Source organism: Excalfactoria chinensis, chromosome 29, assembly GCF_039878825.1.
Source record: "Excalfactoria chinensis isolate bCotChi1 chromosome 29, bCotChi1.hap2, whole genome shotgun sequence".
Lineage (NCBI taxonomy): Eukaryota > Metazoa > Chordata > Aves > Galliformes > Phasianidae > Excalfactoria > Excalfactoria chinensis.
The window spans coordinates 140496-154324 of NC_092853.1; the positions used below are offsets into that span (position 1 = coordinate 140496).

Here is a 13829-nt window from a genome sequence, read left to right on the forward strand (position 1 = left end):
CCTGCTGCAGCCTGAACAGTCCCAGCTCCCTCTGCCACTCCTCACATGACTTGTACACCTTCTCTAACATGGAGAGCCATCCATTGCCTCTCCATCCTTATCTATCCCTTTTAAAGCACTGATAGTCCTCCATTTCAGCACTCCAGTCCTAAGAATGATCCCACTACTTGTTGGTGTTGGCAACTATGTCACGGTTCTCCTGTTACACCATAGCTTTCAGTTCCTCCTGTTTCTTGTCCATGCCATTGATGAAGATGCACTTCATCTGGATACATTTTTCACTCTTGTCCCTGGAATACTTCCCTAGCCTCATCTGTAGGGAGCCTGGCTTTATCCCATTCTCCCTTCAAATCTAGTTTAAAGCCCCCTCAACAAGCCCCACCAACTCCTGTGATAGAATCCATTTCCCCTATTGCCACTAGTGTTCCCCATCTGTCACCAGCAGGCATAGTGCTGAATGAACTTACCCGATGATCAAAAGAAAGCAAAACTCCTCTGATTACCCCAGCCTCTTTGCCACATGTTGATCTGATGGGTTTTTCTCTTCTTCTCAGTATCTTTCCCAGCTTCCAGAGGGACTGAGCAAAACACAACCTGGGCACCCACACCACCAACTAGATGCCCCAACAATCTGAAGTTCCTCTTGGTAGCTCTTGGGCTTCCACCCATGACCTCATTGCTGCCTACTTGAACTACTAGAAGTGTAATAATTAGAAGGGTAATATTTAGAGGGCTTTGTAAGACAAGGGAGCTTCCTAATAACATCTCTGACCAATGTCCCAGGGAGACAAAAGACTTCCCTGTGAGTAGGGTCCAGTAGACAAGCAGGGCCCTCAGTTTCCTTAAGAACGGAGTCACTATGATATCAGCCAGGAAGTATTTGCTGAGAAGAAAGGACCTGACAGCAGCTCCTTCCACTTGGGGCTTCCTGGTAATTAATGTTCCTTCCCTGAGGATCACTCAACGCACCATGGATGTTGTGTTGATGGACGTGATTTAGTGGGAGCTATTGGTAATAGGTGAATGGTTGGGCTGGATGATCTTGTAGGTCTTTTCTAACCATGGTGATTCTATGATTCTATATGGGGCTCTATGGAACTCTATGGGACTCTATGGTGATTCTATTATTATGGGATGTTGTGCTGAGGGACAGGGTTTGGTGGAAGCTATTGGTAATAGGTGAACGGTTGGACTGGATGATCTTGTAGGTCTTTCCAACCTTGGTGACTGATTCTATGATTCTATGATTCATGGAACAAAGAGTCACAGAATTGCAGAGGTTGGAAGGGACTTCTAGGGCTCATTGAGTCCAACCCCATTGCTAAAGCAGGTTCCCTACAGTAGGTCATGCAGGAAGGTGTCCAGAAGCATCTTGAATATCTCCAAAAAGGAAGACTCCACTACCTCTGGGCAGCTTGTTTCAGTTCCCACTGGAACACTGTAAAAAGCTCTCAATCTAAAGAAGTTAGTGATTATATTTGTGTGGAACTTCCTATAATTCTTTTTTTTCTTGTCCTTTGAGGCATTGTCTTATCAGAACTGGACACAGAACTCCAAATGTGGGCTGACCAGTGCAGAGCAGAGGGGAAGAATCACTTTGCTCGCTCTTCTGCCCACATGCAGTTGGCTGAGGAGCAGCGTGGTTGGGTCCTGCTGTTAGGAAAGGATCAGCCTGGCCACTCCAAGACCTATTGCTTCATAGCACTGCACTGAGCTCTTCTGCATAACCACCCTCCACTTATTCTTCAAGCACACTGACCCTACAGCAATATTACATTATGCTGGTTTTTGCTCATGCACAGAGGCACTGAGGCACTGTCTTTCATGTACATACCTTTCTCTGCATCTTCCTCTTCTCTTCTTTGTGCCAGCGGTTGCTCTGAAAAAGAGGATCACTCTTATCTGCTCCAAAGTCTCCACCAAACTCATTACAGCCTCCAACACAACCACACATCCCTACAGCCTGCCTAGCAGTGGCATGGGTAGCCAGCAGTGAGTGTCATGGTTTTGCAGTTTTGTAATTTTGCTATCAGTATTCCACATCATGACATCATGTAGAGCAGGGATAATTTTGACAAATGTGCTGCTCACAGAAGAAGACTGAATGTCCCAGAGAACAGCACGGTCAGTCTTATGACAAGGACTCTATATAATCTTACTTCAGTGCTTGACTCACTCTCTTGGATCCTGCCAGACATGGGGGAGTGTGTGGAAGTGTTCCAGTCGTTTTGCCTAGAGTTACAGTAGGCCTCTTGGTTTCAGGACTCACTCTCTCCTATTTTACTTGATTCGTTAGCCTTAATTCCAATTATATTGTATTATATTGTGTTATTCTGTATCCCGATATAGCATTTAGTAAATAAGTGTGCCTCCTTAGATCATTGCCGCTGTTATTTTTCCTTTTGGGCTAGCGGCCCATTCCAGGCCGGCTGCCCCCCTGTCATGGGTGCAGGTAGATGTTAGGTTAACCCACGACAGTGAGGCAGCTCTACTCACCTATCTTCCTCTTCAGGGCATCTGCAAGAAGAAAGGAGGAAAGAAAGGAAATGTTGCTAGCACTCCATCCTCCAGAATGACTTGGGAAATGTGTGGGAAGCCTTCTGCAAGGCACACTGACCCTACAGCAATACTACATTATGCTGGTTATTGCTCCTGTACAGAGGCACTGGGGCACTGTCCTTCATGTACATACCTTTCTCTGCATCTTCCTCTGCTCTTCTTTGTACCAGGAGTTGCTCTGAAAAAGAGGATCACTCTTATCTGCTCCAAAGTCTCCACCAAACTCATTACAGCCTCCAACAGAAACACACAACCCAACAACCTGCCTAGCAGTGGCATGGGTAGCCAGCAGTGAGGAAGCTGCACTCACCTATCTTCTTCAGGGTCTCTGCAAGAAGAAAGGAGGAAAGGAAGAAAATGTTGCTTAGCACCACATTCTCCAGAATGAATTTGGAAAAAATTTATGGTAATGTTTCAACAAAGCACACTCACGATGAAGGTGTAGACCAACATTACGTTATGCTGGCTATTGCCTGTCCTTCATGTACATACCTTTCTCTGCATCTTCCTCTGCTCTTCTTTGTACCAGCAGTCCCTCTGAAAAAGAGGATTACTCTTATCTGCTCCAAAGTCTCCACCAAACTCATTACAGTCTCCAACTCAAACGCACATCCCAACAACCTGCCTAGCAGTAGCATGGGTAGCCAGCAGTGAGGCAGCTGCACTCACCTATCTTCTTCAGGGTCTCTGTAAGAAGAAAGCAGGAAAGGAAGAAAATGTTGCTTAGCACCCCATCCTCCAGAATGAATTTGGAAAAAAATTATGGGAATCCTTCAACAAAGCACACTTACTGTGAAGGTGTAGACCAGCATTACGTTATGCTGGCTATTGCCTGTCCTTCATGTACATACCTTTCACTGTATCTTCCTCTGCTCTTCTTTGCGCCAGAAGATCCTCTGAAAAAGAGGATCCCTTTTAACTGCTCCAAAGTCTCCACCAAACTCATTACAGCCTCCAACACAACCACACATCCCTACAGCCTGCCTAGCAGTGGCATGGGTAGACAGCAGTGAGTGTCATGGTTTTGCAGTTTTGTAATTTTGCTATCAGTATTCCACATCATGACATCATGTAGAGCAGGGATAATTTTGACAAATGTGCTGCTCACAGAAGAAGACTGAATGTCCCAGAGAACAGCACGGTCAGTCTTATGACAAGGACTCTATATAATCTCACTTCAGTGCTTGACTCACTCTCTTGGATCCTGCCAGACATGGGGGAGTGTGTGGAAGTGTTCCAACCGTTTCGCCTAGAGTTACAGTAGGCCTCTTGGTTTCAGGACTCACTCTCTCCTATTTTACTTGATTCATTATCCTTAATTCCAATTATATTGTATTATATTGTGTTATTCTGTATTCCGATATAGCATTTAGTAAATAAGTGTGCCTCCTTAGATCATTGCCGCTGTTTTTTTTCCTTTTGGGCTAGCGGCCCATTCCAGGCCAACTGCCCCCCTGTCACGGGTGCAGGTAGATTTTACTTTAACCCACGACAGTGAGGCAGCTCTACTCACCTATCTTCCTCTTCAGGGCCTCTGCAAGAAGAAAGGAGGAAAGAAAGGAAATGTTGCTAGCACCCCATCCTCCAGAATGACTTGAGAAATGTGTGGGAAGCCTTCTGCAAGGCACACTGACACTACAGCAATACTACATTATGCTGGTTATTGCTCGTGCACAGAGGCAAGGGGCACTGTCCTTCATGTACATACCTTTCACTGCATCTTCCTCTGCTCTTCTTTGTGCCAGCAGTTGCTCTGAAAAAGAGGATCACTGTTATCTGCTCCAAAGCCTCCACCAAACTCATTACAGCCTCCAACAGAAACACACAACCCAACAACCTGCCCAGCAGTGTCATGGGTAGCCAGTAGTGAGGCAGCTCCACTCACCAGTCTCCTTCTTCAGAGACTCTGCAAGAAGAAAGGAGGAAAGGAAGGAAATGTTGCTTAGCACCACATCCTCCAGAAAGACTTGGGAAAAAAATATGAGAATCCTTCAACAAAGCACACTCACAATGAAGGTATAGAACTTCATTATTCAAGAGAACACTCTTGTATAGAGGCATTGAGGCCCTACCCCGCATGTACTCACCTTTCTCTCTGTCTTCCTTTGTTGCTCTTCTTTGTGCCCAGAGGTCCTCTGTAAAATTGACATGGATATTGGTGAGAGTGATGAGGAGAGCTTTCTTAGCAGCCCATCCCCTATAACACTATGGAAAGGGATGGGATGCCTTCATCATGGCACTCTCATCCTCCACCAACCCCTCACTTCATCAGGGCTTTCCTATGTACAATGGACAGTTATCACCTACATCACATTTCTTTTTCCCCTTTATTCTGGTTCCGGACAAGAATTAAACCTCACAGTCCCCTGTTTGCTCTTTCATGGCATATCCCATACCTTGGTCTGCTTGCTCTCAATATCCAATGCTTAAAATCTTGACGCAGCAGAAATGCCATTGAGAAAGAATTCCAGTCAATATTTGAGTCCTAATATCACAAGAACATCCTCCCATCTATACCAAATGCACTGTAGGGCACAAAAGAGTGCTGAGGCCACACAGAGACCAAAACATTGCACAATTTTCATTCTACTGTGGAACCATGGAACATGGCCATTCTTTGTTTTTACACCATCAACACACACACCGATTTTTCTCTCACTGTGTGCTAAAATGAAAATGCATGAAAAGTAGCATAAAATACATAACATGGCAAGAGAACAGCCTTACCTCAGAGATGAGGACAACCATTCTGAGCTCTCACTTTGGTCCACCAAATAAACGTATGCCCTACATATTCATAGTAAATCAATCCACCCACTGTACTGTTCCCTTCCTTCTTTGGTTTATGATATCTGACACTCATGAAGACCTTTCCTAACCAAGGGAAAGTTCTGTAGTTCATTACTAAGCCAGAAAAGAATAAGTACAGGATAATGATATGAAAATGAAAGATGAGACAATGAAAAAAGTACTTTCATTTGAGAAAACCAACTTCAGAATGTCTGGGTGCTAGAAACAAAAAGGTCTGGAAAGGCAAAAGAGAGTATTTTTCTGTGAATATGAGGGAAGATGCTGATTTTGAAGAGCTTTAGGGTACATTTGAAAGGCTGAAGCCACTCCTGAGTGAATTCAGTAAAAGAAAAGGTTCTCTTGAAGGAATACAGAGCTGTGAGTTTCTTGGAAAGAATGAGTTATCTCCATCATAGGATGTCTATGCCACTTGGGAGGACAATAAAAGGTTGGAAGTTCTGGGTGAAAAGGATATTGGAAGTTCTCTGCAATGAACTGTAAACTGGGGGCTCTGGCATGGAGGAATAGCTTACCTGTTACAACAATCAGGCAAAAGAGGGGAAGAATCCAGAGCCAGTTAAAGTTTTCTGAAAAAGGGAGAAAAAGCGATTAAAAAAGAAAAAGACAAATAATCTCTTGCAATATAATATAGATATCCCCCTTATCCTATCACTATCCACCCTCATAAACAGTCATTCTCCCTCCTGTTTATATGCTCCCTTCAAGTACTGGAAGGACACAATGAGGTCTCCCTAGAGCTTTCTCTTCTCCAAGCTAAACAAGCCTCAGTTCCCTCCACCTTTCCTCATAGGAGAGCTGCTCCAGCCCTCTGAGTATCTTAATGGCCTCCTCTGGACCAATTACATGAGCTCCACATCCTTCCTTTGATGGGGGCCCAAGTCCTGGATGCAGCACTGCAGATGGGGCCTCACAAAGAGCAAATTAGTGGGGGACAATCACCTCCCTCCCCCTGCTTTCTAAAAGGAGAGATGAGACAATGAAAAAGGTACTTTCATTTGAGAAAACCAACTTCAGAATGTCTGGGTGCTAGAAACACATAGTTCTGGAAAGGCAAATGAGAGTGTTTTTCTGTGAATATGAGGGAAGATGTTGATTTTGAAGAGCTTTGGGGTACATTCGGAAGGCTGAAGCCACTCCTGAGTGAATTCAATAAAAGAAAAGGTTCTCTTGAAGGAATACAGAGCTGTGAGTTTCTTGGAAAGAATGAGTTATCTCCATCATAGGATGTCTGTGCCACTTGGGAGGACAGTAAAAGATTGGAAGTTCTGGGTGAGAAGGATATTGGAAGTTCTCTGCAATGAATTGTAAACTGGGGGCTCTGGCATAGAGGAATAGCTTACCTATTACAACAATCAGGCAAAAGAGAGGAAGAATCCAGAGCCAGTTACGGATTTCTGAAAAAGGGAGAAAAAGCAATTAAAATAGAAAAAGATAAACAATCTCTTGCAATAAAATGTAGATATCCCCCTTGTCCTATCACTATCCACCCTTGTAAACAGTCATTCTCCCTTCTGTTTATACGCTTCCTTCAAGTACTGGAAGGACACAATGAGGTCTCCCTAGAGCTTTCTCTTCTCCAAGCTAAACAAGCCTCAGTTCCCTCCACCTTTCCTCATAGGAGAGCTGCTCCAGCCCTCTGAGCATCCTAATGGCCTCCTCTGGACCAATTACATGAGCTCCACATCCTTCCTGTGCTGAGAGAGCGGCTCGGCAACCACCTCAGCCAGCTCCTTCAGGACCCTGGGATGCACACCATCCAGCCCCATAGACTTGTATTCTTATCAGCTAAGGACCTGTAGATCTACCACCTGATGGAAGATTCATATAAGTAATATTCACGTGTTCCCTGCCTTATTCTAAAAACTGGCATTAATACACACATAGAGTCGGTTGTATCTGACATAAGTGGACCTATTAAAGGAGCAGGGAAGTGGTGGAACATCACCCCAGATGCAGTGTGCACTCTGGGAAGAAGAAAATGGGGTCTGCCAGACTCTGGGGGCAGGAAATGAGACAGCGCCTTTGTCTCCCAACCAGAAGCAATACACTGCTAGAGTAGGATGTGTCTGACACCAGAGAGCTGTGTCCTTCTGACCACAAGTGTTTCCTCTCAGGTGGCCATGCTTTATAATTGGGACTAAGAGGAGTTCTCACCACATCCTGCTCACACCCATCTGGGCTCACTCTTACACAACCCACCTGAGAAGTTCCAAGTGATGAACACAAGCAGGAGAACCAGGATCAACTATTCTTACCTGGAGGCAAAGATGAGAACCACTTCTTTCCAGCTTGAATGCTTTGTGGTTGTTTCTGGGGCTTGGCATCTTATGTTCATAGAAAAGATATAGAAAAGAGAAAATGCAATGAAGCCTATCCTCAAAGAAACATGTAAATACATTGAACTGCTCTAAGGGATAACACATACAGTCATTGGAATAATACCACTGCTAAGAGGTCCCTATGTCCACTAACACACATCCCTCAGTGCCTCATCTACCCTGTTCTTGAACACCTCCATGGACAGTGACTCCACTACTTTTCCTGGGCAGGAAACACAGACTTTATGAAAACAAAATATTCCTAATCTCCAACCTGAACCTCCTCCTGCACAGCTTAAGGCCATCACTTTTTGTACGATTGCTAGATGCATGGCCAACCCACACCTCACCACAGCCTTCAGAGATGTGTTTATAGAGGGCTATGAGTTTCCCTCTGAGCCTCCTGCTGCAGCCTGAGCAGTCCCAGCTCCCTCTGCCACTCCTCACATGACTTGTACACCTTCTCTAACATATAGAGCCATTCATTGCCCATTCTAACATTCCTATCCCTTTTAAAGCACTTATAGTCCTCCATTTCAGCACTCGAGTCAAAAGAATGATCCCACTACTTGTTGGTGTTGGCAACTATTTCATGGTTATGCTGTTACACCGTAGCTTTCAGCTCTTCCTGTTTGTTGCCCATGCCACTGATGAAGACACACTTCAGCTGGATACAGTTTTCACTCCTGTCCCTGGAATGCTTAGCCTCATCCCTATGGAGTCTGGCTTTATCCCTTTCTCCCTTCAAACCTACATTAAAGCCTCCTCAACAAGCCCCACCAACTCCTGTGATAGAATCCATTTCCCCTATTGCGACTATTGTTCCCCATCTGTCACCAGCAGGCATAGTGCTGAATGAACTTGCCCGATGATAAAAAGAAACCAAAACTCCTCTGAGTGGCCTGACCAGGGCAAAGCAGAGGGGAAGAATCACTTTGCTCGCTCTAATGCCCACATGCACTTGGCTGAGGAGCAGCGTGGTTGGGTTGTTAGGAAAGGATCAGCCTGGCCTCTCCAAGACCTGTTGCATCATAGCACTGCACTGAGCTCTTCTGCATAACCACCCTCCACTTATTCTGCATGCTCTGCAGAACCCTGCTCCGGCTCCCAGACCTGAGAATGAAGCCAGTTTATAAGCTCACCCTGGAGAGGACTGATCATGCCTGAACCACATCATGCTTAGAGGGAGAGACCCCTCATGGCTTCTTGTCCTGTGCTCTCATAAATCCCACCCAACACGTTGTAAGACATGACCACAGGCTGTGTAAATACAGTCCAGCATACTTACATTTAGAATCATATTCCTTAGTTAGTTTTCGAACGCTGACAGAATATTGCTGGGATTCTGATTCTTCATGTTCAAATGAAAGATATAGAAAAGAGGAAATGTAAGAAATGTGTTTGATTTTTTTTTCTCTCATAAAGAACCATGTAAATATACTGAACAGCTGTTGAGGAACAGCTGTTGTTGAGCCATGATCAATAAAGGCAGAAGTCCAATCACACCTGAGCACACAGCCTTCTGATTCTGGATGGGATCACTGCCACCTGCCCCAACAACAACTTCACTATTAGCACGTAGGAATAATTTGGACCCAGACTCTATCCAGCTACCCTATCTCTGTCTTCACTGGGCCCTTCATATATACTCTTGTCTGCCCCAAAGTCTTCACTAAACTCATTACAAGCTTGATTACAAGCTGCAAGGCTTGATTATTCTCAGAGATCTGTTGAAGGATGGTCAGTTTTTCATTCAGAATCTTCACCATTTCCTCCCGCACGGATTCCACAACCTTTGAGGTGCTCATCTCCACCGTCCTACCTGTGAAGAAAGAAAGAAATCACTGGAAAATAACACTGCCTCTCATCATCTTTTAGTTCCTAAGTGGACATTCCCTAGAGTATGATGAAGCATAAAATATGGGCTCAGAGGCTCTTTTCAGCTGAAAGGGTACACTGTAGATTGCATGAATGTATATATAGAGAGAAATCCATTTCAGTTCTTATTTCCTGTTCCATATCAAGTGGAGAAGATGAGGGGAAATCGAGTTCCTGATCTACGTAGACCCTTTTGTCTCTTCTGTATATTGCTAAAGGAAGGAAATCCTTCCCCATGCCCCAAAGCACACCAACTCTGAATGGAAGACAACAGATGGGAAAACAGAATTCCACCTCCACTGCATTGATTTGGATTGATTGAGTGCCAGAGGGATGGGAAAAGGGCAGAGGCCTTCAGATTCTGCCTGAACGCTTTTGAGTCTATCCGGGTAGGACAGGATGTAAGAACTGCACTCTACCATCTCTTCAAGCCACAGTCTGTGCACTGTGCGATAGACGGCTCTTTACTGATTAGCGTTATGTGTGGTGATAGGGAGAGGTTGTAGCAGGTTGAACAGGCTGCGGATGATAGAGCACCAGCAGGGTCCTTCATTGCGTGTAAGCAGCACTGAGAGCTCCTCAGACACTCAGACACCATAGCTGCCCACAGGGAGATGAAGGCCTGCCTAGGGGTTGCCATGCTCACCTGCCTGGTTCTCCACCTCCAACAGATTCTCTTTAGACTCAGACCTCTCAGGTGCATTCCATGCTTTTGCCACTCTTTCCTCCAGGTCTTCTCTGAGCATCTGAAGGTCTTTCTTTGAGGACTTCTGCATGTCCTCCAAACCTTTCTGCAAGGCTTGAATATTATCAGAGATCTTTTGAAGGGAGGTCCAGGTATTGTTCAGTTCCTTCATGAGTGGGATTGCTTGCTGGGTCTTTTCCATTTGCCTCTGCAACGCAGCCAGTTTTTCATTCAGAATCTTTTCCATTTCCTCCCGCATGGATTCCACGACCTTTAAGGTGCTCATTTCCACTGACCTTCCTGTGAAGAAAGAGAGGAATCACTGGAAAATAACACTGCCTCTCATCATCTTTTAGTTCCTAAGTGGACATTCCCTAGAGTGTGATGAAGCATAAAATATGGCCCTCAAAAGCTCTTTTCAGCTGAAAGGGAACACTGTAGATTGCATGAATATATATAGCGAGAGGAATCCAGTTCATGTCTAATTTTCTGTTCTTTATCCAGTGGAGAAGAAGAGGGGAAACTGAGTTCCTGAGCTACCTAGACTCTTCTGTCTCTCCTATGTATTGCTAAAGGAAGGAAATCCTTCTCCACGGTCCAAGGCACACCAACTCTGAATGGAAGACAACAAAAGAGAGAACAAAATTCCACCTCCACTGCATTGATTTGGATTGATTGAGTGCCAGAGGGATGGGGAAAGGGCACAGGCCTTTTGATTCTGCCGGAAGGCTTTTCAGAGTCTGTCAGGGCAGGACATGATGTAGGAATTGCCCGATACCATCTCTTCAAGCCACAATCTGTGTACTGTGCGATAGATGGCTCTTCACTGATTAGCAGTAAGAGTGGTAAAAGGGAGAGTTTGCAGTAGGCTGAACAGGCTGCAGATGCTAGAGCACCAGCAGAGTCCTCACTGCTGTGTAAGGAGCATTGAGAGCTCCTCAGACACCTTAGTTGCCCACAGGGAGATGAAGGCCTGCCTAGGGGTTGCCATGCTCACCTGCCTGGTTCTCCCCCTCCAGCAGATTCTCTTTAGACTCAGACCTCTCAGGTGCATTCAGTGCTTTTTGTACTCTTTCCTCCAGGTCTTCTCTGAGCTTCTGAAGGTCTTTCTTTGTGGACATCTGCATGTCCTCCAAACCTTTCTGCAAGGCTTGAATATTATCAGTGATCTTTTGAAGGGAGGTCCAGGTGTTGTTCAGTTCCTTCATGGATGGGATTGCTTGCTGGGTCATTTCTCTCTGCATCACAGCCAGTTTTTCATTCAGAATCTTCACCATTTCCTCCCACATGGATTCCACGACCTTTAAGGTGCTCATTTCCACTGACCTTCCTGTGAAGAAAGAAAGAAATCACTGGAACATAACACTGCCTCTCATCATCTTTTAGTTCCTAAGTGGACATTCCCTAGAGTGTGATGAAGCATAAAATATGGCCCTCAGAGGCTCTTTTCAGCTGAAAGGGGACACTGTAGATTGCATGAATATATATAGAGAGAGGAATCCATTTCAGGTCTTATTTTCTATTCCTTATCCAGTGGAGAAGAAGAGGGGAAATCGAGTTCCTGATCTACATAGACCCTTCTGTCTCTCCTGTGTATTTCTAAAGGAAGGAAATCCTTCCCCATGGCCCAGAGCACACCAACTCTGAATGGAAGACAACAGATGGGAGAACAGAATTCCACCTCCACTGCATTGATTTGGATTGATTGAGTGCCAGAGGGATGGGAAAAGGGCACAGGCCTTGAGATTCTGCCTGGAAGGCTTTGCAGAGTCTGTCGGGGCAGGACAGGATGCAGGAACGGCCCTATACCATCTCTTCAAGCCACAGTCTGTGTACTGTGCGATAGACGGCTCTTTACTGATTAGCGTTATGTGTGGTGATAGGGAGAGGTTGTAGCAGGTTGAACAGGCTGCGGATGATAGAGCACCAGCAGGGTCCTTCATTGCGTGTAAGCAGCACTGAGAGCTCCTCAGACACTCAGACACCATAGCTGCCCACAGGGAGAGGAAGGCCTGCCTAGGGGTTGCCATGCTCACCTGCCTGATTCTCAACCTCCAACAGACTCTCTTTAGACTCAGACCTCTCAGGTGCATTCCATGCTTTTGCTACTCTTTCCTCCAGGTCTTCTCTGAGCATCTGAAGGTCTTTCTTTGTGGACATCTGCATGTCCTCCAAACCTTTCTGCAAGGATCGAAAATTATCAGTGATATTTTGAAGGGAGGACCAGGTGTTGTTCAGTTCCTTCATGGGTGGGATTTCATGCTGGGACATTTCCATTTGCCTCTGCAACGCAGCCAGTTTTTCATTCAGAATCTTCTCCATTTCCTCCCGCATGGATTCCACAACCTTTAAGGTGCTCATCTCCACCGTCCTTCCTGTGAAGAAAGAAAGAAATCACTGGAAAATAACACTGCCTCTCATCATCTTTTAGTTCCTAAGTGGACATTCCCTAGAGTGTGATGAAGCATAAAATATGGCCCTCAAAAGCTCTTTTCAGCTGAAAGGGAACACTGTAGATTGCATGAATATATATATAGAGAGGAATCCAGTTCATGTCTAATTTTCTGTTCTTTATCCAGTGGAGAAGAAGAGGGGAAACTGAGTTCCTGAGCTACCTAGACTCTTCTGTCTCTCCTGTGTATTGCTAAAGGAAGGAAAACCTTCTCCACGGTCCAAGGCACACCAACTCTGAATGGAAGACAACAAAAGAGAGAACAAAATTCCACCTCCACTGCATTGACTTGGATTGATTGAGTGCCAGAGGGATGGGAAAAGGGCAAAAGGCCTTGAGATTCTGCCTGGAAGGCTTTGCATAGTCTGTCAGGGCAGAACATGTTGTAGAAATTGCCCTATACCATCTCTCCAAGCCACAGTCTGTGCACTGTGTGATAGATGGCTCTTTACTGATTAGCACTATGAATGGTGAATGGGAGAGGTTGCAGAAAGTTGAACAGGCTGCAGATGATAGAGCCCCAGCAGGGTCCTTCACTGCATCTAAGGAGCATTGAGAGCTTCTCAGACACCTTAGCTGCCCACAGGGAGATGAAGGCCTGCCTAGGGGTTGCCATGCTCACCTGCCTGGTTCTCCACCTCCAACAGACTCTCTTTAGACTCAGACCTCTCAGGTGCACTCCATGCTTTTGCTACTCTTTCCTCCAGGTCTTCTCTGAGCTTCTGAAGGTCTTTCTTTGTGGACATCTGCATGTCCTCCAAACCTTTCTGCAAGGCTTGAATACTATCAGACATCTTTTGAAGGGAGGTCCAGGTGTTGTTCAGTTCCTTCATGGGTGGGATTGCTTGCTGGGTCATTTCCATTTGCCTCTGCAACGCAGCCAGTTTTTCATTCAGAATCTTCTCCATTTCCTCCCGCATGGATTCCACGACCTTTGAAGTGCTCATCTCCACTGTCCTTCCTGTGAAGAAAGAGAGGAGTCACTGGAAAATAACACTGCCTCTCATCATCTTTTAGTTCCTAAGTGGACATTCCCTAGAGTATGATGAAGCATAAAATATGGCCCTCAAAAGCTCTTTTCAGTTGAAAGGGAACACTGTAGATTGCATGAATATATATAGAGGAA

The 13829-nt window shown here is 45.4% G+C and overlaps 1 protein-coding gene across 1 annotated transcript in view; it reads right to left on the reverse strand.

The window, feature by feature from the left end:
* LOC140263366 (uncharacterized) overlaps positions 1-13829 on the reverse strand; it is a gene marked incomplete at its 5' end in the record, with an annotated part of 102884 nt that overhangs the window by 81986 nt on the left and 7069 nt on the right. The window contains 4 exon segments of the mRNA XM_072358247.1: positions 10213-10551; positions 11249-11581; positions 12288-12626; positions 13326-13664. Coding sequence (XP_072214348.1) covers positions 10213-10551; positions 11249-11581; positions 12288-12626; positions 13326-13664 — 1350 coding nt within the window.